The 27,027-nt window shown below is 48.3% G+C and overlaps 1 protein-coding gene across 1 annotated transcript; it reads left to right on the forward strand.

Annotated features, from left to right (window-relative positions):
* The first annotated feature begins 17,749 nt into the window (after positions 1 to 17,749).
* On the forward strand, positions 17,750 to 26,510 carry LOC136132939 (transmembrane protein 132B-like). The gene is made up of 4 exons (XM_065889998.1): positions 17,750 to 17,967; positions 21,478 to 21,748; positions 23,513 to 23,704; positions 25,362 to 26,510. The coding sequence occupies exons 1-4, from the start codon at positions 17,804 to 17,806 to the stop codon at positions 26,508 to 26,510; spliced, it is 1,776 nt and encodes a 591-aa protein (XP_065746070.1). The 5' UTR covers positions 17,750 to 17,803.
* The last annotated feature ends 517 nt before the right edge of the window (positions 26,511 to 27,027 follow it).

Below are 27,027 nucleotides of genomic sequence, written 5' to 3' on the forward strand. Positions count from 1 at the left end.
TCAGGGAAGGTCACGGAGGCTGAATGAAGCCTATTTCCTGTAATGAAGAAATGGGGGACACAGAAAGGCTTTTGTGCCCAGGAGCCCACAGGGTCCTGCTCAGTATCAGGTCTGTGACTGTGTTTCGAATATCAGGCAGGGTCAACTACGGCCAGTGTTCCTCTGTCTCCTGGCACATTTATCCTTGATGTTTTGGGGCTTCGTTCACAATTTAAACTCCTTCCGTGAGCTTTGATGGTGGGCAGAATGTATCAGCTTCGTATTCAAATTCATTGAGTTTCCTAAAGAAACTCAAATCATTTCAAGACACTTTATTTTTAAAAAAATTTTTAATTTATACAATTTTTAAAGGTTACTTTCCATTTACAGTTATCACAAAATATTGGCTGTATTCTCCATGTATGAGAATATGTATGTTGTACATACAGCCTTGAACTTATACTCAGTAGTTTGTACCTCACACTCCCCCACCCCTATATTGCCCCTCCCCCTCAGTTAAATAAACTTTAGAAGTTAACTGTCTAAGAAAAGTGATGCACAGGGCCTTTAATTATTGTTGCCAAAATACAGGTCACCCAGTTGCTAAGTGCCAGGGCTGGGGTTTGACCCCAGGAAGCTTGGCTCTCGGCCCCTGCTTTACAGAGAGCATCCCAATTTCACAGGGAACTTAGCCCTGTGAATTTAGGGTGCTTATTTCAGGGGCAGGCTTCTTTCCCCCCTACTTCGGGATTATCCGTACACTGACTTATTTTATACATATCCTAAGATTAAGATTACTTTCCAAAGATAAAAACGTAGCCCTCTTTTCTCTGAAACATTTCAGATGTCTAGAGGGACATTCAGTGATGTTAGGAACTGGTGAACGTAAGAAGAAATCCCACAAAGAGCTAGAACTGACTTCTTCAGCCAAGACTCACTCGTATAGCAGAGACTCAGTGAGCGTTGATGAGAGAAGTCTTCAGAGAATCTCACCCATTTTCCCCGGAATATGCAGGAGTCTTCCATGAGCAATTCATTCATGCTTTATTGATATATATCGCTACGCTGAGATGGACTTTGAGAAAGTAATGCTGCCTTTAGCAGCAGGTGGAAATACAGATTCTGTCTCAGTCAAAAACAACGGGATAAGATTTTTCTGGGACTGGATGGACTGGATTACGTAGCCACCTATTAAACAAATGGGCTCATATCTCTTCTAATTCATTTTCAAGAGGGACGGGCTTCCAGCAGGCAATGATCATTTATATTCAATGTATATGCTCAGTGTATTCCTTCTAAACTACTCTTGGATTATTGCCTGGAGACATTTCAGGTTTAAATGCAAAGAGACAGTCTCAGATTACAAAGCACTGCTTTCCACTCCTATTCCCTCCTGCAGCTTGCCTCACCCTTCTTAAAGGGCCCCTCTGCAAATGTTTCAGATCATTTTGACCACTTCTGAAGCTCAGTTTAACAGGCTCTTTTTTAAAATGAAAGGCCTCAGCCCGAAGCGATTGCCCTAATATAGTCTTTTTTTTTTTTTTTTTTTTTTTTTGCGGTACGCGGGCCTCTCACTGCTGTGGCCTCTCCCGTTGCGGAGCACAGGCTCCAGACGCGCAGGCTCAGCGGCCATGGCTCACGGGCCCAGCCGCTCCGCGGCATGTGGGATCTTCCCCGACCGGGCCACGAACCCGTGTCCCCTGCATCGGCAGGCGGACTCCCAACCGTTGTGCCACCAGGGAAGCCCTATAGTCATCTTTTAATGCTCTGGACAACAGAGCAGTTTCCGTCATCAAGGGTTTCAGTCGTGTCACTCCCCAGGGAATACTTTCAGAGAGATGAATTTATCCACGACTTCCTGACATCCTTTGTGTCTGACACTTAATAAATATTTGGGTTACACTCTGACTTCTTTTCCTGTGAGCAGAGTTTGTAGGGAGAGCAGTCGGTGGCCGTATGCTGAGACTGTCTGTGTGTCTGAAGCCCACTCATAAGGACGGTAGATTTCCATGTGCCTTTCTTGACAGCCCCTTTGAGTGAAAGACTGATACTGAGGATCTTGAAGGATTTTCCAGTTCTGATACCAGTGCTTGCCCCGTGGCCTGGGTTGGGACAGAAGGGACTTTGGTCAAGGATACTGGGCCAAAGCATTTTGGTTTCATAAATAGGATATAAATAATATAGAAAAAACAAACTTGTGATAGGACCCCACTTCCTGGCATGTGCCAATCCAGACATCACTAATCAATCCTAGCACTCCTTCCTTCGACAGCCCAGATTCCTTCTCCAGCAGAGGTCCCTTGAGCAGCAGCCAAGAAGTGATTTGCATTGGCAAGTGAGACGAACATATTTCCTATTGCTGGTAAAGTCTGTGGGGAACTAGCAAAAGTTTTGTTAAGCATTGATGAGTTATGCTAATGAGGCCGTGACGTGGACCTCAAAGTTGGATATATTGGAGGGAGAAAAAACCCAAAACAACATTTCTGTGCCATCGCTCTGCATCCTATCATCCATATCAGGATGTCCTTAGGCCAAAGGTCATAAAATGATAGGCCTTGAGGCAAATCCAGACCCCAAGACATGCCCCCAGACAGAGCAAAGTACTTTAAAAATGTATATACTTAGATGCCAACATTCAAACATTAGTAGATTTCACCAGAGCTCTGGAATTCCGTTTCTCTCGCGAAGTCCAGAGGTCTCTGAACACAGCCCAGGTGGCAGCTGTGGGCTCAGGGCAGTGGCAGCGGTGGGCTCAAGGTAGTAGCTGCTGTCCCCTTTGGGCAGGGTTTGGGGTGCTCCCTCAAGTTTTTCACCATCCCCAAGTTCCCTGACCTTCACAGCAGACCCACCTTCCCCATTTATGTCACCTCCCTGGGCCAGGAGGGATTTGATTGTGTTTTTTTGTTTTGTTTTGTTTTATTGTAATTTTAATTTAATTTTATTTTTTTTAAACATGTTTATTGGAGTATAATTGCTTTACAATGGTGTGTTAGTTTCTGCTTTATAACAAAGTGAATCAGCTATACATATATCCCCATATCCCCTCCGTCTTGCGTCTCCCTCCCACCCTCCCTATCACACCCATCTAGGTGGTCACAAAGCACCGAGCTGATCTCCCTGTGCTATGCGGCTGCTTCCCACTAGCTATCTATTTTACGTTTGGTAGTGTATATATGTCCATGCCCCTCTCTCACTTTGTCACTGCTTACCCTTCCCCCTCCTCATATGTTGAGTCAATCCCTGGAAGTTCCACCATCCCTAGCCAATTGTGCTGAAAAAAATCTGGGTGAGTTATACGGGTAAACTGAAATCTATTACAAATATATTAGATAAGTTAGTTGTATTAAGTGAGATGGATGAGACCAATGTATTAGATGCAATTATTTTAATTCATTGCTAACATAGGTAGAGGTTTTCACAAGGCAGAGTCACTTAGTGTAAGAACAGCTGTAATTTCACCACGGGGGCTACTTCTCAAGCTGTTCAGACTGGAATTTTATATCCCGGATTTTAATTAGCCCACATCACACTGGCAAGGACTCCAAGTTGATCAAGGGGGTGAATTCCAGGGACTTCTGTGCTGCTGGGGCATTGCTGTGCTTCCTCCCTTCCTCTGTGACTGGCTCAGCCTGGCTGGGCTATGATTCGCTGGTCTCTCTGGAAATCTCCAAGAGTGTGAGTCTGGACGCCCAGGCTTCTCTTGGCAGGGCTGAGCCAGTCTCGTCTCTGCCAGATCTTAGCTTGCGCCTTTCAACCCCCCTCTTTTCTACATTCTGATTTTGGAGAAATTGGTGAGGTCATCGTTGGCATTTTTCTTTTTCCCTTCCCCTGGAGCCTCAGAGATAAAAAACTCTCAGCTGCGGGGGTTTTTTTATACCTTGAGGTCTCAGTTCACAGCATTCTTTGATAGAAAAGTTTCTTTTCTTAGGGAAATTTTCAGAAGTACTTTCAAGATAAGTTTGGAAAACACAAACCCTGCAGACCCCTCATTCCCCTGAGAAAGTGCTCCTCCTGCCACAATGCCTTTTTTTAATGTGACTAATTGATGCGCAAACCCCCGAACACCTAAGCTTGTGACTCCAGCACCTGCGCCCATGGAGCCTCGTTCCCAGCACTTCTCTCCACCAGGTTCAGTGTCTGCAGTCAGAGCTGGTGCAGGAGGCTGGGCAGCGCGATATGCTGGGCTCTCACCAGATGAACAGCTCTTGATCCCTCCGGGGCCACCGTTTGATGACTAGGAAGTGCTTGGATCTTTTCCTAAATTCAAAAGCGTTCGTGGTGCTTTGAAAATCTCCCGATGTTGAGGGGTAAAAAGCTAAAGTGAACACATTTCCCAGGTAAGCGTATGCTAAACTTTACAACAGACCATAATCTTGGGCCTCATTTGCTGGCGTGGTTTTGATAGGGGGCATGATTTTGGAGGCACTTGTCTATCAGGGTAGAATCGCACCTTGCTGAATGTGATTTGATCGGGGATTTATCATGGAGGTGACCCAACAAGCAGAATGCAGGAATTGACTGGTGATGCTTGGCTGATGAGCGGGGAGATGAGGCTGGATGGGAGCGGGTGTCCATGGGTCTGTTGTGGAGGGCTGTCCTGAACATCTCGGACGAAGGTGAGTTGAAGTCTGGTGGGCCGGAGGCAGCCAGTGAGGCCCGACCATCTTGTAAACACCGTACAAACCTTACTGTTCTACCAGTCACTGTTTTTTTTTGTTTTTGTTTCTGTTTTTTTGCGGTACGCGGGCCTCTCACTGTTGTGGCCTCTCCTGTTGCGGAGCACAGGCTCCGGACGCGCAGGCTCAGTGGCCATGGCTCACGGGCCCAGCCGCTCCGCATCTTCCCGGACCGGGGCACGAACCCGTGTCCCCTGCATCGGCAGGCGGACTCTCAACCACTGCGCCACCAGGGAAGCCCCCAGTCACTGTTTTTGACAGTATTTTGCACAGGAGTCTGTCTCTTCCACAAAGACCTCCTCGAGGGCAGAGACACTTGGGTTTGCTTTATGTCCTCAAAGCCCTGCCGGGAACCCAGCATGTATCACCACTGAGTGTTAACCTCAGACTCGCTGTGACCTCTCTGTGCCTTTGAGATGGATCCTCGTCCTCTGTGGGCTGTGCAAGAGTTGCATTCTCTGAGGTCTTTTTAGCACCAAGACTTTAAGATTCTCTAAGGAAGGCATGTGTTTTGGATGAGCTAGGAAGGGAAGAAGCGCAGTGGTCTCCATTCTGCCCACACTGGCCCCGAGATCTGCCTTTGCTGGGAGGCCTGGACGATCAGTCAGTTCCGGGCTGGGTGCTGGCACACTGCTTCGGAGCGAGGAAGAAATAACATCCCAGCCGTGGTCCAGCTAGGGAGGTGAGACCAATCTGCATGAAGAAAGAATTGGTAAGAAGAAAGGAGCCTGAGAGCAAAGCCTCGCGATCAGAACTTGACGGTGAATTAAGGAATCTCCTTAGAGTGGAGCTTTCAGTGTAGTGATGGGCCTGATGGATGCGGGAGGCGGGAGGGGCTCACGAGACCTTCCCGTTCCTGGTCGTACGATCCTGGGCAGAGCACTTCCTCTCTCATTGATTCTGCGTAGTTCCCGTATGTCTACGAGGTACCAGGCCTTGTGCCACGAGCCTGAGCTGCAGAAAATCAAATAAGGCAAACATGCTTGTCCTTAAAGGCTTGCCTTATCATCTGGGAGGGGCAGAGAAGTAAGCATTACTATATTAAATCATAGTCTGTGAAGGTACAAAGGTGGATAGAAGGTTCCTCGAGCCAAGATCCAGGGACTTAGCTCCTAGAAATCTTCATGAGAATCCTTTGACTTCGCATATCCGTTTTTTATGATAGTCTATAGACTGTGTAAGCAGCACGCACCATTGTCAGTAGACCCAATCACTGCCACTTGATTTCGGTTCTCATGTTTGGATTTGTGTCCATGATTGTATGAGGGGCCCAAAGGACTTGGAGCTGTATCACATGAATAGTTTAACTCTTGGGAATTCAACTATATGCATTTGGCCCAAAATAACGCGGTGTCCTTACATTTACATGCATACATATACACATATATGGGTAGAAACTGTGCATCTTTTAATCTGGTTATCTCTGTTCCTCTGCCTGGTAAAGTATTCGTCAGTGTATATTGGCACAACTGGTGGGGGGCGCTTGAGCACAATGGCAAGAGTCTCCCCATCTTCCAGATGTGTGATACCTTCTTCTGGTGGCCAAGCAAGTGAGTGGTGATGGTCTCAATGACCTCTTGCTTTCAGGAAGACATTAAAGACTGAACTGAGGCCTCCAAGAAACCCTTGACTAATGAAATGTTAGAAGAACTGGAAGATACTTTTACAGAAGGTGTAGGTGATAATGGAGGTGGTATGTTTACATATCGAAGGGAAGGGGTAGACAGTCATGACTCAGAGAGGGAGATGCCTCTGACCAGCGAAAGCATAGTCTGGGGACCCACTGGGGACAGGAGAGCTGTTATGTCCTAGAGCTTCTTATTGTATAAATCTTATTGTATAAATTTTAATGAGGGAACTTAGTCACCAGGAGCACATAGCTGTTTGCTAGAGTCAGGCAGGCCTCTTTTTTTTTTTTTTTTTTTTTTTTGGCGGTACGCGGGCCTTTCACTGCCGTGGTCTCTCCCGTTGCGGGGACGCGCAGGCTCAGCAGCCATGGCCCACGGGCCCAGCCGCTCCGCGGAACGCAGGATCCTCCCGGACCGGGACACGAACCCGCGTCCCCTGCATCGGCAGGTGGACTCTCAACCACTGTGCCACCAAGGAAGCCCAGGCAGGCCTCTTTTTAATAAAGCAGCTTAAATTTAACTCAAACTGGTTACTTTAGATACGACGGAGTCCCCCTAGTGCCCTAAATGGCAGTTTTTATTATACTTCTGCCTAAAGACTGAGACTTTTGCCCCATAGGGGAGACAGAGGATATGGAACTGTGTAGAGTTTCCGCAGTGGCTGCTGTCCCCCTCCTGAGCCAGCTGTCCTGGGGATGCTGCTAGCTCTTCCCTTGAGGGCCCAATGGGATTCGTACAGCAAGCCCCGGGGGTTACAAGCTCCGTTGTTTACAGGCTCTAAAGCTTCACACTCACACCAGCCCCTTTGGGGCCTTTAGCAAGTCAGTACAGTTTTTCCCTTGGATTCTTTTTTTTCTAGCTTATATGACATCCAGCAGGGTCCACCCTGGGGAAGCAAACGCTCGATTTCTCTTCCTCCCTGTGGGCATGTGTCTGTCTCCAGATTCCAGGTTAGTTTGTAGCCCTGCATCAGCAGTTCTCTGATGGGTTTAAGAAAAGCTTTTAATCTGCAGTTTGGTAAGGGCAAGAGAAGTGCTCTTGTCAGCCATCTACCTCTCTGAACTGAAACTAGAACTTGGCTGACTTGATTTTGTCTGTGATTTTTATCAAGCAGAGGATAAGCCAGGCCCCTCATTTTAAGAATACTTTAAGTGAAAACTAAGGATGAACTGAATATAGAGAAGGGATCAGCGGTTACTGCAGCAGCTGTTTGACCAATACAAAAGGACAGTGTTGGGTCAGAGTACACCGCTTGGGACACTGGCCCTCCGTTACTGGCTAGGTGACCTAACTGAGCATTAATCTCCTCATCTGTAAAATGGGTAAAGGATAACTTTCCCACAATGCTCCAGTGCAGGATTTTTTTCAGACTAAGGGCCAGTTTTTATGGGATCTCACCAGCATTTTGTAAAAAGTGAAGGAATAGAATGGACTGGAATGGAATGGCACAGAGTGGAGTGGAGTGGAATAGAATGGGATGGGATAAAACAGAAGAGAAAATGCAGAGTGACTTGCAAGTAATGAGGTTAAGTATTTTTTCATGAAACTTTGGCTTTTGCCTTTATGTATACTTTTTATGTATTGGTCCTAATGTAAGATGTATTTTCTAATGTGGGCTGTGCTTCAAACACCATTTGAAACACATTGTCATAGACTGTGTCAGTTAGTTACACCTGCATAACAAACAGCCCCAGTATCTTAGTCACATGCCACCACGAGCTTTTTTTATTGCTCACAGGTCTTCAGATCAGCTGGGGGTTCACCTCATCAAGGTTGCAGACACCAAGAGGGCAAACCCAATCCTTTAATTATGGTTTTTTTTTTAACTTTTTATTTTATGTTGGAGTAGAGTTGATTAACAATGTTGTGTTAGGTTCAGGTGTACGGCAGAGTGATTCAGTTATACATATACATGTATCTATTCTTTTTCAAATTCTTTTCCCATTTAAGTTGTTACATAATATTGAGCAGAGTTCCCTGTTCTGTGTTTTCAGTATTTTATGGAGAATTTTTTGTTAAAATTCTGCTGGGCAAAAGGAGTCATTTGCCCAAACCCAACGTTGTTGAGATAAAGCATATTTTACCTCTGGTGGGGGGAACCACAAATTCACAAGGCAGAGGGTGAGGGTGCAGTGTTGGGTATGGCACTGAAATGTACCACATGACGCAATCGAGAATGTCAGGTGGAGGGGGAAATTCCCTGGTGGTCCAGTGGTTAGGACTCTGTGGTCTCACTGCTGAGGGCCCAGGTTCAATGCCTGGTCAGGGAACTAAAATCCCACAAGCCATGTGGTATGGCCAAAAAAAAAAAAGAGAGAGAGAGAGAGAGACTGTCAAGTGGGATAAATTGTAAAATGCTGTATGTGTCAGGTTTTGTCTTTAAAGGTGTACCCCTCCTTCCTCCTTCCCATCTGTCCCCCTGCCATGGGCTGAAGAGAAAGGTCATACATATGTAAGAGAATTCCTCACTTATCTTCACCTTTGGGTCCCGAAAATGTTCCTTGATGTCTCCTTCTTTTTTTTTTTTTTTTTTTGTGGTACGCGGGCCTCTCACTGCTGTGGCCTCTCCCGTTGCGGAGCACAGGCTCCGGATGCGCAGGCTCAGCGGCCATGGCTCACGGACCCAGCCGCTCCGCGGCACGTGGGATCTTCCCGGACCGGGGCACGAACCCGCGTCCCCTGCATCGGCAGGCGGACTCTCAGCCACTGCGCCACCAGGGAAGCCCAATGTCTCCTTATTTCTGAGAAAGACTTCCCTCTGTTTTGCTGCCAGTATGCAGTCTATTAATTTGCATGTCTGTATATGTTGATTTTTTCCTGTTTCCAATTTTTGTAACTAGACTGAAAAATCTCTGTAGACACGACTTGTTCTCTTCTGTACTTTACCTTCTTGTTACACAACAGGTATTTGGTCAGGGGTGTTGGAAGACAGTATTATATCAGTGACTTACATTTAGTGACCACTCAGGAAATGGTGTTTTGTTGTTTTTTTTAAGCTGTGGTTTTCTTTTTTTTTTTTTTGAAGATGGGGGGGTAGGAGTTTATTAATTTATTAATTTATTTTGGCTGTGTTGCGTCTTCGTTTCTGTGCGAGGGCTTTCTCTAGTTGTGGCAAGCGGGGGCCCCTCTTCATCGCGGTGTGCGGGCCTCTCACTATCGCGGCCTCGCTTGCTGCGAAGCACAGGCTCCAGACGTGCAGGCTCAGTAGTTGTGGCTCACGGGCCCAGCCGCTCCGCGGCACGCGGGATCCTCCCAGACCAGGGCTCAAACCCGTGTCCCCTGCATTAGCAGGCAGATTCTCAACCACTGCGCCACCAGGGAAGCCCGAGAAATGGTGATTTTCTTTGATTGTTTTTTGCTTGAAGCTGCAGGTGACAGGCAACTCACTTCTTCTCTCATCTCAGTCTCCGAACTCAGAGTGGGTATTTGGTGAGTTTGGCATTAGTACGGGGCCACTGGGTTGTATAATGCACGCTGGAAATTCTTGTGTCGACTTAGCATGGAAGAGCTGGACCGAAGATGAGCACCCAGAAAACACTGGCTGTCTGTTAAGTGATTTTTGTGGTTCATCTTATTTAACACTTAGGGCAGGAATTATCATCCCTTGTCTCACTTCTCTGTCCCGTGCTGGAAAGCGTCCTTGCAAAAGCTTTCCGTATCACACTCCCCCACTTCCCATTCTGTCATGAACCCACACCATCAGAGGTTTTCCTCTTCTCCACTGAAGTCCCCTTGTCAGGGTCTCCAGGGTTCACGGCCAATTCCAACGGTTAGCTTTGAGTCCACAACTGACTCGACTTCCTCTCAGTGTTTCATATCAATCCCACCCTGTCTTCGGAGAATCTTCACCACTTACCTCTGAGATACCATCCTCTCTCTGGCCTTTCTTTCTTTTTGTTTTTAGTTTTTAAAAATGTTTTGGCCATGCCGCGCGGCATGTGGGATCTTAGTTCCACGAGCGGGGATCGAACCTGAGCAGGGATTGAACCCGAGTTCCCTGCAGTGGAAGCACGGGGTCTTAACCACTGGATCGCCAGGGAAGTCTCCCTGGCTTTTCCTTTTTAACAAATTGGCCCCATATTGTCAGGTCCTTATATCCATGAGCTCTAAGGGTTAGCAGGTTCAAGGCTGAAATGTGGGCTATGATTCAATCTCCTGGCTTTAAATACTGCGTTTGCTGGCATAATCCAAGTTTATTTCTTCAGCTTGAGCCCTTCTCCATGGACTCTGCACTTGTGCTTCCAACTTCTTACCTCACGTCTTCATTCAGATGTCTGATAAACATTTCACATTTAGTATTTTTGAAATGGAACTCCAGATTCTTTCTCTCTTCTCCACATCTGCCTTCCTGCAGGCCTCCCTTATCACAGGGATGGCAATGCCGTTTTTCTGGTTGCTCGGGCCAGAAACCTAGCAGTCATCTGTGGCTTCTCCTTCTCTCACACCCAACAGCCACTCCAGCAGCAGCTCCTGCCAGGGCTGCCTTCAAAGGCATCCTGACCCTGACCACATCTCATTCCCTGCATCACACCACCCTGATGGGAACCTCTTTCACGTCTCTGTCGCATGGGCTCCCCTTCTGCCACTCCTGCTAGAGGTATTCTGTTATATTGTCCAATCATGCTACTTCCTTGCGTGCAAACCCCACAGCTTCTCATTATATGTACACAGTGGAGTACAATCCAGCCCCCCTGGCTACTTTTGTGCTCCCTTGCCCTCCTTTTTGGTCCTCGAATATGGCAAGAACACACCTGTCTCAGGGCCTTTGCACTTCCTGATCTTCTGCATGTGCTCATGACTCACTCCCTCACTTCATTCAGGCCTCTAATGAAATGCGATCTCTCCAGGGAGGCCTTCCCTGCCCATTCTAACTAAAACCATTATCACTGCTTTCTTACCTTGCTTGATTTTCCTTTTAAGCCCATCTCGCTACCTGACATTACATTTATATCTAGGTGTGTGTTGAGTTTGTCCGTCTCCCCCATTCCACAGTCAGACTATTGTTCATCACTCTATCCCCAGCACCTAGGACAGTTCCTGGGTCTTAATTGACATTAAATCAATATTTATTGAAGGAATGAATGATTTATTCTTATTTTACAGATGAGGGATCTGTGGCAGAGAAAAGCTATGTCAGAATACACTGGGACCCTGAGCTTGCTCTCTCCATCCTCCAATGATAGGATGGGAGGGAGTCCAAGCTGGAAACTTCGGGTACCCATGGGTTCACGGATGCAGGATCTGAGCCCGGAGATGGAGAGTGACTTATTCAGGCATGATGAGGGGAAGAGTTTGGACAAGGACCCAGGTTACTGGACCTCAGGCTGAGGCACCGAGCTGCTGCTTCCAGTTCCTTCTGCCTGGTCTCGAGTACTAGCTGTCAAGCTGGCCTCTAATTAGTTGATGCTTACTGACACCTCAGGGGTGGCCTGGGGCCAGGGGCAGAGGGGGCAATGGACCAGAAAGGGGCACAAGGGATGTTTCGGGAGGATGGGAGTGTTCTGTTCCCGAGCATGACAGTGGTTTCACAGCGTATGCACCGTCAGTCTCATCCAACTGTACCCTCCAAACGGATACGGTGCATTGAACAGAAATTACACCTTGATGAGTTTCACTTAAAAAATCCCAACGTATGTATTTAGGTCTTGCCTTTCCCAATCAGGTCTTCCTTCTGTGGGCTGTACGGAGGGGGTAACACACAGTTTGAGGACCCCCTGTCCCCCCGATTCAGAGGACCTGAGTGCGAATCCCTGCCCTGCCTCTCACCAGCTGTGATCTCTGCTCAAGCTGTCTCTCCCGGGCCTCATTTTCCCCATCTACGACATAGGGACAAGACACTTAACGAATGGGATATCTGGAGGACTTAACGGCTGTCGTTCTATGTAAAGTTTTAAAAACAATGCGTAATGCATAGCGACCACCCAGTACATGATAGCTATTATTTTTGCTCTTTGTACTTCTTGGGGATATAAAAGCTTAAGGTAAAATGAATATTTTTTGAGTACCCACTGCTCCTCAGACAAAATGTACTTGCTAAACTTGGTAATAAACACAAAATGTTTGATTTGATAATTGAATTGAAAGGTGTTTTTTCTTTACATAGTTTCTTTTTGCCTATCTTAATATGTAATTCAGCGTTTATCGTGAATTTGTGAGAAACATACTCTTTGATTATATAGCTTCCCCCCCCGTTCCTCAAATCTTTTTATTCTTCACTAATACACAAACACACGTAACATATATTTATAAAATGAGTATTAACGCGTCCATATAATTCTAAAAATTTTTAATTTTATTGAAGTAGAGTTGATTTAAGATGTTGCGTTCGTTTCAGATGTACAGCAAAGTGATTCAGTTATATAAGTGTGTCCATATAATATTATATCATGATTATTTTTCCTTTCTCTTAAATTTTATTTAAATTTATTCTAGGATTCATAGTGTTTCATTTGTATGCACTGCTATTTATTGAACCAGGCATTGTTTCATTTTTATTTTCGTTACGAACATTGCAGAAGGCTCCCTTCACTTAATTCAGCTTAAACAAACACCATTTACCCTTCTTTAACTTCTCTTGCCAAGTTGCCTAGGAGAGAGACTGCTCCTGTTGCCGTGATGATGTAGCTTTTTTCTTTCTAACACATTTCTCAGGACGGGAAGGGGTTAATTAAGAGGGAAGCCTTGTACAGCAGGGGCAGCTCCTATGGTGCAGACACAGGTGCCTCAGCCGTCTGGCGGACGCAGAGGGAGGGCACTGAGGCACAGACTCAATACTTGCTTCTTTCCTAAATAGAAAATGAAGTGAATGCTGTATCTCACAAGATCCCCAAAGGAAACATATTCACATCGGGAGACCACCGTTTGCCTCTGTTACTCTAAAGCACTGAAACTGTGAAAGTGTAATTTGACAGTAAAACAACGAACCTCCAAAGGCAGCCTTCCTAAAATGACATTGACAGGCCATCTGGTACATGCTCACAGATTAACCTGGCACGAACGTCATTTTCAATCTCCACGTACCTGTCCTCAGCCCTTCTTATATTAGGATTCACGGCATTTGCTGTTCCAGCTTCCTCTGGGGGCTCAGAGAGCCCTGAAGGTATCTTTTGGTCGAGTGGTGGGAACCTGACCCTAATCTTTACCTCGCAGTGTCTAGCTGTCTCTTCCAAAAACACACACGCCCTCACCGTGTGACATGATACAGGTCAGGTCTCTCAGTTCCTAGCCAGAAGGCCAAATCCGCCACGGGGAATCCAAATTTCTCATCTCACTGACCTCAGACTTCCTTAGGATTTGGACTAGGTTTCTTCTACCAGCCTATCTCCTCTCATGATATCCAGAGCATAACACTGCCTAAGCTACCTTCTCCCACTTCTAACCCAGACACAGGCTACTCCTGGGGCACAAGAATGAATGGGACCCAGAGGAAACCAGTGTCATATTCACATTGAACACCTATGTATTGAACACTTTATGTGGGCCATCCCTGCACTAGAACTGGAGACACAGGAGATAAGAGGAGATAGGTCCGTGGTCTCAAGCAGATCACTTCCAGGTGGAGAACAGAGATAGGAAACAAGTAAACAACCAGGAGCATGCAGAGAGTGGTAAATATTGAAAAGTAAATCATAAAATATAACACGGGTAGAGCAATCCAGTGTAACTAACATAGTGTAAGCCATATGACTTAAGCAATATTAATAGTATAATATACTGTCAGTAACACAGAAATAGTGTAAATGTAGTTTACATAGTAGCACACACAGCAAATTAGATAGAGGAGAGTAGTAGAGTGGCCAGGTGAGGGGCGTGCAACTTTACATTAGAAATGACTCAAGCAATCCCTTCTGAGAAGTGACATTTGAGCTGAGTTCTTACATCATTTAGGCCACTTTCGGTGGCAAGTAACAAAATACCATGGACCCAAATGGCTTTGACAACAACAGAAAGAAAAGCACACGATAAGAAGTTGAAAAGTCAGGTGGTTCCAGGTGGGCTGGTCCGGTGGTCCATCCAGGTGGTCACTGAGGCTGTGTGGTTCCTTCCGTCTCTCTCTCCTTCCATGCTCGCCATGTCAGCCTGGTCCTTGGCCAGCCCTCCAAGGCTCTGAGATCACCATTGCAGCTCCTGTTGTCACCTCCCATGTGGCAGTATCCAGTGGGAGAAGGAGGGACCACTTTCTGGGCATCTCGGAGCCAGGAGGCCCTTCCCAGAATCCCCAGCAGGCTCCTCACGCCTCCTTGGCCAGAACTGTGTCACATGCCTTTCCCTAAGCCAGTCGCTGGCCAGGAGCATCTGGCTGGACAGAAAGGAGGAAGATGTGCGTGTGTGTATGTGATGGGGCAGCGGTGCTGGTGTGTGATTGAGTGGCCCGTAGACAGCCAGTTATGTCTGCCTCAGACCTGAATGACAGGCAGGTCTCAGTTACAGGAAGATTGCGCTAAGGCCTCCGGAGGGGGATAAGCTCAGGAGAGCCGTGGGAGAGAAGACCCATGGGGGACTGGTGGGGAGTCTGTGCAGGGTGGGCAGGGAGGGAAGCGCAAAGGGAGCCTGGAGAAGGAGGTAGTACCAGGTCCTTAGGTCTTGTAAGCTGTGATCAGGAGTTTGGACTTTGCCCCGTGTACCATGGGAAGTCTCTGGCGGGGACTGACGCGAACAGGCAGGGGGTATAGCACTGGGCCAGGCGTCAGCAGTCCTGGGGGCTGGCGGGCATCATTACACATGCAGGTGAAGCCCTGGGAAGTGATGTTCCCTTTCTCTACACTGGATTCGGTCCAGGTAAAATGATGCCCGCCCCACAGAGTTATTTGTGGGGCTTCAGGCTTTGAGAGGGGCAGGCAGTGAGGTGCCACACCATAAGAGATACCTACTGCAGTTAATTTTCATTATTTGCAGTAGTTATGTCTTAATAAAGTCACTGCAAACACTGAATTAGCAAATACTAAACCATTCCTTCGAGAGGAAGTACACACGTGCACACATACATACATCTCATATAGATCATAATAATCCTGAAAATTCAGGACAGTTGAGGTCTGTACTGTAGAAGGTAGGATGGGGAAAGTTCTAGCAATAGGAGATGCCCACCTGAGCCAGGGGAGGCTGAGGGCGGAAGCCCCTGCTGCATCCGCTGTAGAGTTCCTGTCAGTAAGGAACCTTGTTCTCTTGAGATAGGTCTGCATGTAGACACTGAGCGCAGGGATTTTTAGGGGTCTTATCGAATGTCTCCCGGGGCAGTGCTCTGGAGGGAAGGCAGGGGTTTCTGTAGAATGGGTCTTCCACCCCTTTTTAAGTACTTAAGGAAGGGCAGTCGGGCTCAGCCCTGGGTCCCCATCGCAGGAATTGAAAATAAGAACATGGCGCTCCATTCCATTTTCTGCTCTAATAGAAAATCTTGTTCTGATTGCTCTCTTTACAATCCTGGGCACAATAATGCAGATTTACATCCCTCGAACATGCCCTAAAAGACAGCTGATTTGCTCGTCTCATGGTTTTTCTTCTCCCTTTTAAAAAGCAAAGCAGACAAAGAGAGGGGACGGGCGAAGTAGATTCTTTTAAGCTTCGAAAAGTGATTGAATTGGCTTTTTTTTTTTTTTTTTTGCGGTACGCGGGCCTCTCACTGCTGTGGCCTCTCCCGTTGCGGAGCACAGGCTCCAGACGCGCAGGCTCAGCGGCCATGGCTCACGGGCCCAGCCGCTCCGTGGCATGTGGGATCTTCCCGGACCGGGGCACGAACCTGCGTCCCTTGCATCGGCAGGCAGACTCTCAACCACTGCGCCACCAGGGAAGCCCCTGAATTGTCTTTTTTCAACTCCCACTGGAATTTCAAGGGGAGAAACACATTAGCTGCCACTTTCCACTGCCATCTGCGGGCAGATTTGCTGCTCAGGGTAGTAGAACCTGGAGGGCAAGGGGCTGTGGAAGGCTAAGTTCTGACGGGATGGGAAGCGGCTCCCCAGATGAACCCAGCCTGATGCAGTTTCCCTCCAGCACGGCTGCTCATTGCTTTGTGGCCCAGGGTTATCAGGTCAGTGTCACTGTGATTTCTGCCCGTCGTCCCATTAGTGGCCTTGGTTAATTATGCTTAAAGATTCCCAAAGACGTCGGTGCCATTGTGAGGTGGCAATGCCAGGGACCTGTGTCTGCGAGGCTGATGCGGGAAGGGGTTTAAGCATCTCGTTAGTTATCTTCTCCTCAGTCTTTGATTTCACTCTACAGTGAACCAGGCTCATCTTTTCCTTCTCGTGGGAGAAAATTCACATTCACGCCCTTTTTTTGGGGGGAGGAGGGAGGAGATGATCATTTGTCCCGAACAACATGGAGGTTTGTTCTTTGAGTTTCGACCTCGGCACTGCTGACATCGCTCTGAGCCGTTCACCTGTTCACATGGAGGGGGCAGTTGGACGTGTGCACCTGGGGCTTGGAAGGGAGGCCTGGGCTGCAGGTACTGCAGTCTTCGTTTGTGGCTTGCAAAACGGGCTGCCTGGTGGCATTCCAGGTGAACTGGGGAGTCCTGACGGCAGCCCAGCACCACACGGTACCCCTCAAAGTAGTGTGTGACCTCCAGCCAGTGACGTCGCATTGCCGGCCTCAGGTTCTTCATCTGTAAAATGAGATTGTGGACCCCGGGCAGTTTTGTAGTTCTGTGCTGAACTGAGTGTTGGTTTTGTGCCGTCTGCACATAACGTGACCTTTGCTCCCTCCCCCCGCCCCACCCAGATACATACGTAAAAGACATTCATTCTCCTGGTGGTCCAGGAGAGAAAGTCATCAACGTTTTCCTTGCTTATCCAGAGGACGTGAAGTGAAATGGGGGCTTACGTTGTCTAACAGCCAACCCGCGAATGCATGCACTCTCGAGGGTTCCTCCACGTGCTGGGTCAGAAGTCCGTAACAAAATGCTGCATCCTCACCTCCATCCTGCAAAATTATAGTGTAATGGGGCAAAAATAATTACGTCCACATTTCTAGCGCATTCCATGAGTATTTTCCTGCAAGGGTTTTAATCTAGTACAAAGCTCTCTTGGTTTTTCGGGGGGGAAAAAAATCCCCTTTATGGCTCGACTCAGGTGTTGTTTTAGAAACATGTAGATACCTTTTCAAGCATCTCCACATACGGTGCAAGAGTGAAATGTGTTGCAAGTGGGGTTCGATTAGCGGTGCTTTGAGTACATTAGGGAGGTGAGGTAAAGGGAGAAACACACACACAAAAGGCAACAAAGGTTATGGAACTCCATTAAATTATGTTTATGATTTTACTTGTCAGTGGTTCGTAATACAAAAGGGTTTTCCTGGAGTCTGTTTCTCAGTGTTTGTCCCTAATTAGTGCCTACAAATTACCTTCTGTTCAAGTCATGTTCTCCTGGTTGTCTTGGGTCTCATAAATCAGAGCTGTTGCAGTTCATGAACTTTCATTGTCAGGTTTTGCACGGGCTTTTTCCTGCTGATGCATCTGGAGATTCTGTCCCCTCCCCCAAGGTCTCCAACGGCTGCGACTCGATTTTTGTGAATGGGAAGGAGATGAAGAGCAAAGTGGACACGATCGTGAACTTCACCCACCAGCACTTCACCTCCCAGTTAGAGGTCACCGTCTGGACGCCCAGACTCCCCCTGCAGGTCGACATCTCGGATACGGAGCTGAGCCAGATCAAAGGGTGGAGGATCCCAGTGGCTTCCAACCGAAGGTGAGGAACCAAGGGGTTGGGGGAATGAAGTTCATCGAGGACTGTGGTTCTCAGGTTCCTGGGGCTCCGATCTGAGGCAAACGTCCTCAGGGACCCAGGCCCTAGGGAAGCTGCATCCACAGTGGGTAATAGTGGGATCGGAGTCCAGATGGATCTGACTTGGGTACTTACTTTGACAGGAGGCGATTATAATAGGGATAATAATCATCTCTACCTCATAGAATAGTTGCTAGGATTCAGTAAAACGATGCAACTCATAAGAAGCACCTAGCACAAGGCCTGGCATTTAAGGGAAGAGCTCTTATGCTACTTTTTTTTGGGGGGGGGGTACGCGGGCCTCTCACTGCTGTGGCCTCTCCCGTTGCGGAGCACAGGCTCCGGACGCGCAGGCTCAGCGGCCATGGCTCACGGGCCCAGCCGCTCCGCGGCATGTGGGATCTTCCCGGACCGGGGCACGAACCCGTGTCCCCTGCATCGGCAGGCGGACTCTCAACCACTGCGCCACCAGGGAAGCCCCAGGGCATATTTAGTTTTAAAGGAAGCTGCCAGACTATTTTCCAGAGAGGCTGCTCCATTTTTCATTCCCACCAGCAGTGTGTTAAGTCATCCAGTGACACACACATCCACATCCTTACCAGTGATTCAAAAGGTTACCTGCAGTGTGGTACCATTCATGATGATATAGGAAAGAGAAAGATTAGTGGTTGCCATGAGTTAAAGATGGTGTAGAAGTGTAAGGCAGTACACAGGACACCCCTGTGGTGACGGACCAGTTCTGTATCTCGGTTATGGTGATGGTTACGTGAATCTACATGTGATAAAAATCACATAGAACTACATATACACAGACACAAATGGGTATTCATTAACCTGTCGAAATCTGAATAAGCTCTGTGGTTTGTACCAACGTCAATTTGCTGGTCTGGGTATTGTACCACAGGTATGCAAGACGTTAAATCTGGGGGTCTGGGTAAACAGTGTACAGGACCTCCCTGTATGATCTTTTAAACTTGCAATGAATTTGAAATGACCTCGAAATTTAAAGTTTTTTTTTTTAACACAACAGAATGCAATTGTTTTATTACTATGCTATTTCTAAAACTTCATTTATTCACTCACCACTTTTTTTTTTTTTTTTTTTTTTTTACGGTACGTGGGCCTCTCACCGTTGTGGCCTCTCCCGTTGCGGAGCACAGGCTCCGGACGCGCAGGCTCAGCGGCCATGGCTCACGGGCCCAGCCGTTCCGCGGCGTGTGGGATCTTCCCGGACCGGGGCACGAACCCGCGTCCCCTGCATCGGCAGGCGGACTCTCAACCACTGCGCCACCAGGGAAGCCCCACTCACCACTTTTATGAGACTCCAACTTTTGAGTACCACCTAGAATACACTTACTACTGTTCTTTTTTCAGTTTTATCTGTTTATTTAAGAGAAACTCCACATCACTATCAAAAAATAGCCAACTAGTAAAAATGAATGCAAAGAAAATAAAATATTGTTATTAACTTCTGAGTAGATACAGTTTTTTGTCTGAATTTGTCTTTATGAGCTGGGAGAGACTAGCAGGTATCAGAGAGCCCTTAAAGATCGCCTGGCACCAAACAGAGACGTTCCCTGGGATATAATCAGAATGATAGAAAAATAAAATGGAAATAACCTTTCTGTATGTCAGTCAGTGTGTTTACTGCCACCCAAAATCATCTCACTTAACAGCAAGGATACTTACCCCTCACTTTGGGAAACTCAAATTGCTAGGTGCTGGTGAAATTTTTTTCCTGTAACTAATAATCTAAACTCAAATTAATTTTTCCATTTTAAAGAGTGTTGAGGGAAAAAAAATCTCATTTCTTTTACCAGTCAAGTCTGAATTAAGCTCAGTCTAAGCAATCTCCCCCCGGTATGATAACTTACTTTATATACATCACTAATAGAAGATGGGAGAACCTGTGAAAGCTAGTTTTACTTTTCTAACCTTGAGGGTTAACCTTTCAGGGAGGTGGAATGACATGTTGTTAAGAAAGTGGGTTTCAGAAGTGACATGGTGCTCGTCCCAAACCGCTAATAACGAGCTCTCTGGGCCTCCCATTAACTGCTCTGATCCTTGGTTTCTTCATGTAGAAACAGGAGTGTGCTTCAGGGCTGTTGTGAAGAGAAATGAAGTCCGTTATAAAAAGGGAGAAAAGGGGACTTCTCTGGTGGTCCAGTGGTTAGGGCTCCACGCTTTCACTGCCGAGGGCCCGGGTTCGATCCCTGCTTGGGGAACTGAGGTCCCACAAGCCGTGCGGTGGAGCCAAAAAGAATTTTTTTTAATTTTTAGAAAAAGGGAGAGGACACCAGTAGAGGGACAGCGGCCAGGCTTGGACTCCGCATCGAGGTGACCGGTTGTGTGGCTGTGCCTCGGTTTCCTCACCGGCGAGAGCAGCTCCTAGAACACCCTCTTCCTGGGGGCCTGTGCAGATGACGTGGGTCACCTGTGTGTGGCTGGCAGGTGGCACATGGCCCATTTACGTCAGCTCTTCACAGGAGCATGCAGGGCAGGACCCGGCACACGCTAGGTCTAACCCAGCGCGTATAAGTCTCTGCCCCTTTCTCCCCTGACCCAAGACCCATCCACCAAGGGCCACAGACCAGTCAGCAGCCATCAAACCAGGTCCTTTCGTAAAGGACACGGGACAGGTGTATCTCGAGGAGAAGGTTCTAGAATGGCCGAGCCAGAGAGGGTTTCTCAGGGCAGGTGTGGGTAGGCGAGTAGGGGGACAGGAGGAAGGGGGAGAAGCCAGGACGCAGGTGCCAGACGTGGTTCAGTAGTTTCAACACCTCTGCGGGTCGGTGACCGTTCAGATCAGGGCGGATGGGAGGTAGGAGGCTCTACCCTGATCACCCTTAGGGCCCGGAGCTCAGAGGAAGCCGCTTCTGTAGAGATGGAAGGGCCTGATCCGGGGAAGGGGCTGGATGTGGGCACCGTCCCCAGGTGATGGTTCACGAGGGCCGCCCTCAGGTGTCGTCACACCTGGCCTGCATCTCCTCAAGCACACCTGCAGGGCGGTAAGGGGGGGTCCTTGTCATCTCCACTCCCAAGGCGAGGTGCCCATGTGGGAGTGACGGATGGCTCAAGGCCAGCCTCCACACGGCTCTTCTGACCCCAGACCTCCCGTTCCCTCCTCTAGCCCCAGTTCATCCCCGCACGGGGGATCGTGATGAAGTTGCAGACTTCCAGAACACAGGACAGAGATGCAGCCTCTGCCCGTGTGGGGCTGGTCCCCCCACCTGGTGCTGGGTGGGCGCGGCAGGGGCCGAGCTGGGCTTCTGTGCTCCGAGCACGTGAGAGTACACGTGGCGCTCGGTGACCACTAGACAGTGCCCGGGGAATGAACGAAGGAGCAGACGGCGGGTGACCCGATGGTGAGCAGCTCACACCAAGCAGGGCAGAGTCACGGGGAATGAGGACAAAGGGGGGCGCGAGACACCTCCCCGCAGCGATGACGTTTGCTCTGCCGTGTGTGTGTCCCAGGCCCGCCAGAGACAGCGAGGACGAAGAAGACGAGGAGAGGAAGGGGAGAGGCTGCTCTCTGCAGCATCAGCGCGCCCTCGTGCGCGTCCTCACCCAGTTCGTGGCCGAGTCACCCGACTCGGGTCAGCTGAGCTACATGCTGGGCCCCGACTGGCAGTTTGACGTCACTGACCTCGTGATGGATTTCATGAAGGCGGAAGAGCCGAGAATCGCTCAGTTACAGGACGGCAGGATCCTGGTGGGCCGGGAGCCGGGCATCACCACCGTGCAGGTACAGGCACCCGCCCCTCGCCGCCTCCCACAGCCCCGGTCTGTATTGATAAGGGTCCAGGTAGATGCTGTCGTGCAGGGCGGTGTGCGCCTGTGTCAGAGAATCATGGGCAGTAACAGAGGGTTCGTCGGTTCTAACAATCTAGACTCAAATTATATCTCGTGTTGAGAAGAAAATCTCATTTCTTTGACCAAAGCTGAATTCAACACACAGTCTGAGTAATCTTTCCCCCAATGTGATAATTTACTTCTCACGTATCACTGATAGAAGACAGTAGAACCTGTGAAAGCTAGTTTTATTTTCCTAAACTTGAGGATTAAACATTGAGCTATGTTTTACCTTAACAGTGGACAAAAAATTAAAAAATAAAACGTATTGCACTAAAATTAATAAAAAGCACTCTCCATTTTATTGTAGTAATAGTAAAACTATTTTCTAGCCAACGTTGACAGGATAATTCTGCAGAAAGAGTGCAACATAGTTTTTGAATAACAAATTAAAATGTTAATTTGTTAAACGCTCAGAGCTAATTAAGTCAGATTTTAGGTTTTGCCAAAGTTAATTTTTGACAAAGCTGTACTCAGCATTATGTTTTCATTACTCTTCTGTGTCTGTGTAACAAATCACCACCAGTCTCCCAACTTAAAGCACCACTAATTTATCAACTCGGAGTTCTGAAGCTCGGGAGTCCAGGTGAGCCTGGAGTACCAAGCCAAGTGTACCACAAGGCTGTGGTCAAGGTGTGCGCCAGGCTTCTGTGCGGGCTTCGGAGAAGGATTTGCTTCCCAGCTCAGGTTGCTGGCAGAATGCAGTCCCTCGCAGTGTGGGCTTGAGGACTCTGTTTCCTTGTGGACTGTCAGCCAGGACTCATTCTCTGCTCCTAGAGGCCACCTGCCTTCCTTCTCATGGGGCCTCTCCATCACCAGATTCTCACTCTTTGAATCTCTCTGACTTTCCCTTCTTCCACCAGCCAGGGAAAGCACTCTGCCCGTGTGATTACAGGGGACCCACCCGGCTAACCCAGCAGAACCTCTCTATTCTAAGGCCAGCTGTGCCATATCCTATGACATAGTTGGGAGGGTGATTTCTCATCATAGTCACAGGTTTGAGAGATTAAGCAGGACCTCTTGGGCAGGACAGGTCTAGAAATTCTGCCTACTAGATATTCCTCTCCATCTGTTAGTCACCCCCGCTTGCAAGCTAGATGATGCATTAGGAGTGGTTTCCTAGAAGGAGAATAAGATTCTCTTTCCCACTTTGCTTTCCTGGTTTACCCTATGATGATGCAACAGCCCACGCAATGGTGATTAATGGCCCGTAGTGGACATCTAACTGCCCACTGAAAAGAATAAGTGCAGGGAGAGATGGCCGAGCACCAATCCTTTAAAGTTTTACCACAATTCTGCCATTTTCACACCAAAATATTAGTTGTTGGAAAGATGTTACTCTTTGGTGCTTGGTACCCAGGTGGGCAATTTTTAGTTACTGCCTTTAAATTAAATCATGGTTTGTTTGGGGTTTTTTTGGAAAATACAGTGCCGTTATCATGATGTGAATCAAAGTAGAGAAAATGGACCAAGATGATATTTGTAAAACTCCTTCACTTGGAGAGCATAATTGAACAGGGGCGTAACGCTCACACACACAATTTCCATACGTGCACTCATGTCGGGAAACCTGGGAGAACACGGTGGTGGAAACACCAGTTAAGGAGTTTTGAATGGTGTGAGGGGCAGAGACTGAGGTGTCTCGCTGACCCTGCAGGTCCTGTCGCCTCTCTCTGACTCCATCCTGGCTGAGAAGACGGTGACCGTCCTGGATGACCGTGTCACCATCGTGGACCTGGGCGTGCAGTTGGTGGCCGGCTTGTCTCTTTCCCTGCGGCCTCACAGGTTGGACAAAAGAGCCATCATTTCAACAGCAGCTGCCCAGGATGTGCTTCAAGCCCCACAGCAAGTAAGATTCCAGAATCCTTTCGTCCCTGGCCACTTGCGACCACTTCTCTCTCAGTCACATCCTGCAAGGGAGATCCGTAGAGAGAGCACTCATAGCCGGGACTGGTGATTTTGAAGCTTCTTCCTGTTTATCCAGTCTGTCCTGTCTCTGAGAAAAGTACTCAGTGGCTTAGATACATTTTCCTCGTCTGTGTTTCTAATCCATCAACCACAAGCCCAAAGGCTGCTTGCTTTAGAGCAGCCTTATCTGTTTTAGGCACAGTCCGCTGCTAGACCAAAGGCTCACATGTTTTCCCTTTTGCCAAAGCAGGTGCCTTTTGATACAGTAAGTAAGTCCCCTACATATGAACGAGTTCCGTTCCGAGAGTGCGTTCGTTAAGTCCAACAAAGTTAGCCTAGGTACCCAACTAACGCAATCGGCCATATAGTACTGTACCGTAATAGGCTTATAATACTTTTCACACAAATAATACATAAAAAACAAACACAAAAAATAAGCGTTTTTTTTTTGTTTGTTTGTTTGTTTTGCGGTACGCGGGCCTCTCACCGTTGTGGCCTCTCCCGTCGCGGAGCACAGGCTCCGGACGCGCAGGCTCAGCGGCCACGGCTCACGGGCCCAGCCGCTCCGCGGCATGTGGGATCCTCCCGGACCGGGGCACGAACCCGCGTCCCCTGCATCGGCAGGCGGACTCCCAACCGCTGCGCCACCAGGGAAGCCCGAAATAAGACGTGTTTAGTCTTACAGCGCAGGACCGTGAAAAGTACAGTAGTCCAGTACAACCGCTGGCACCCCGGGGCTGGCGTTGAGTGAAGAGGCAGGAAGAGTTACTGACTGGAGGAGGGGACGAGGGAGGTGGTAGAGCACTGCTGTGGTCTATACAGTCCTATGCAGCAAACGACGCCGAAGCACAGCCACTTGCAGAGGAGACAGGCACGCGACAATGTACGCCGGACGCGTGAACTAGCTTACGCGATTGGACACGCGCACGCACGTTCGCATCTTTGAAAGTTCACAACTTGAAGGTTCGTAGGTAGGGGACTTTACTGTACTCAGAAATTCCATTTCAGCCGCTTGAACAAGCATGGCTAACGGGCACCCAGTCACCACTGTTGACAATTATTGCCAACTCTCAAACTCTCCCCCACCTTTAAACTTTGACGTGTCTTTGATAAAGATACCAGGGCACTGTGCCTTTCAAGCCAGCGGGTCTCGTAATGCATCCTTCCTTAAGTGCTTCCAGCCAGTGCATGTTCCAGCGATCAGCCCGGGCTTCCTAATAAAGAATGTTCCGAGGGATATTCTCTTGAGCAGGTACCTGACTAGTTGCACCTGAATATCATTCAGATAAATTGTCTGATCTTTCAAAATGTTTTCACAAAGGTCAAAGTCAAATTCTGTTGTCTGGCATGCAATTAATTAACATACACTTCAATGCACTTGTTAAAGCGTATTGTTTGTTTCTCACATCAACTATAGCTATAGCTTAGGGCCGATGCCGCTTCCAGGCAGTGGCGAGAGCTATTCACGATGATAAAACGTAGAAATCCATTTTTCTCAGGTTGTATGTTTAAATAATATTACATAGGAAATCGCGTTTACATTTGCAGGTTTGAAGGAACCTGATTATAACAGATTGCTTTGCTTTCATTTTTCTTAGGAAGCAATAGTCAGTTCTTGGATTCTGTTCAGTGACGGTTCGGTGACACCTTTAGACATTTACGATCCCAAGGATTTTTCGGTTACTGTCTCATCATTGGATGAAATGGTGGTGTCTGTCCAGGCAAACCTTCAGTCCAAATGGCCGGTTGTCGTTGCAGAGGGGGAAGGGCAAGGGCCCTTGATTAAACTGGAAATGATGATCAGTGAGCCCTGTCAGAAGACCAAGAGGAAGAGCGTTCTTGCCGTGGGTAAAGGGAACGTCAAGGTCAAATTTGAAGCAAATACTGGTGAGCACCAAGGAGGCACCAACGACGTTGAGGGCGGCAGTCGGGAATATAAAGACCACGTGAGGAACAGCATAGAGCGCGAAGGAGGCCGGGAGAGGGCAGTGCAGCAGCGGTTCCAACATGGCGCCCCTGGCGGCCACGGGGAAAGTACCAACCAAAGCACAGCCCCGCAGTCTCCCATGGAAGGAAAGGATAAGAAGCTGCTCAAGAGTGGTGGTCCAGACGCCTTTACAAGCTTCCCCACTCAAGGGAAGTTACCGGAGCCCCATAATCCTAGTGACCTTACGGTGACCTCCAGGGGGTTGACCGACTTGGAGATCGGCATGTACGCCCTGCTCTGCGTCTTCTGCCTGGCCATTTTGGTCTTCTTAATTAACTGTGTGGCGTTTGCCTGGAAATACAGACACAAAAGATTCGCCGTGAGCGAGCAAGGCGACATCCCCCATTCCCACGACTGGGTCTGGCTGGGGAATGACGTGGAGCTTTTGGAGAACCCGGTGGACGTGACCCTCCCGTCGGAGGAGTGCACGACCATGATCGACAGGGGGCTGCAGTCCGAGGAGAGGAACTTCCTTCTGAATGGCGGTTCCCAGAAGACTTTCCCTAGTCAGCTGCTCAGACCTTCTGACTTTGTCTATGAGAAAGACGTGAAAAACGAACCTCTGAGTTCGTCCGGCCCAAAGAGGAAGAGGGTCAAGTTTACGTCCTACACCACCATCCTCCCGGAGGACGGCGGTCCGTACACCAACTCCATCCCGTTTGACAGTGATGACAGCATCCAGTGGGTGTGCCCGGACATGGGGCTGGGGGCGTCCCAGGGCTTCAGAGAGTACATGGAGAGGCTGCAGGACCAGATGTAAACTCCTTTCTCATGTCTGTATTCACCTTTATGCCTTCTGCTTTTTGAATGGTGGAGCCTGAGTCTGACCAGCAATAGGGGATGAGTTAACAAAGCTTCGTTTGTGGAGGTCTGGCGGGATCCCTTTCGAAGCAGCCATCAGGGAGAGCAAAGGCAGCTGGGTTTGAAGCCAGGATGTGCCCCCAGATAAGCTACAAGGGGGTCCTGGAGAAATTCTAAGACCACGGTTTTCTCTGCTGCCTGGTACTAGCTCAGTTCAAATATAATAAACCAGACCCCACAGACATTGTTAATCATCTCGTGGCAAAACAGCCGTGTGGAATTAGAAAAGACTTGGGTTTGATTTTTCTACTCCTAGACCTTTTAAAGCACAGTGGACATTTCTTGCCCTTGGCCTGAGATTGGACATACGTGAAAGATGCTGAATGTAGCCGCCCATATTTGTTACGAGCACTGCTCATTATTTTTATATATCTTTGCACCTGCACCTGGTTCCTTTGACCTCTGCAATTCTTTTT

The sequence above is a fragment of the Phocoena phocoena genome, chromosome 13 (assembly GCF_963924675.1).
Source record: "Phocoena phocoena chromosome 13, mPhoPho1.1, whole genome shotgun sequence".
Classification (NCBI taxonomy): domain Eukaryota; kingdom Metazoa; phylum Chordata; class Mammalia; order Artiodactyla; family Phocoenidae; genus Phocoena; species Phocoena phocoena.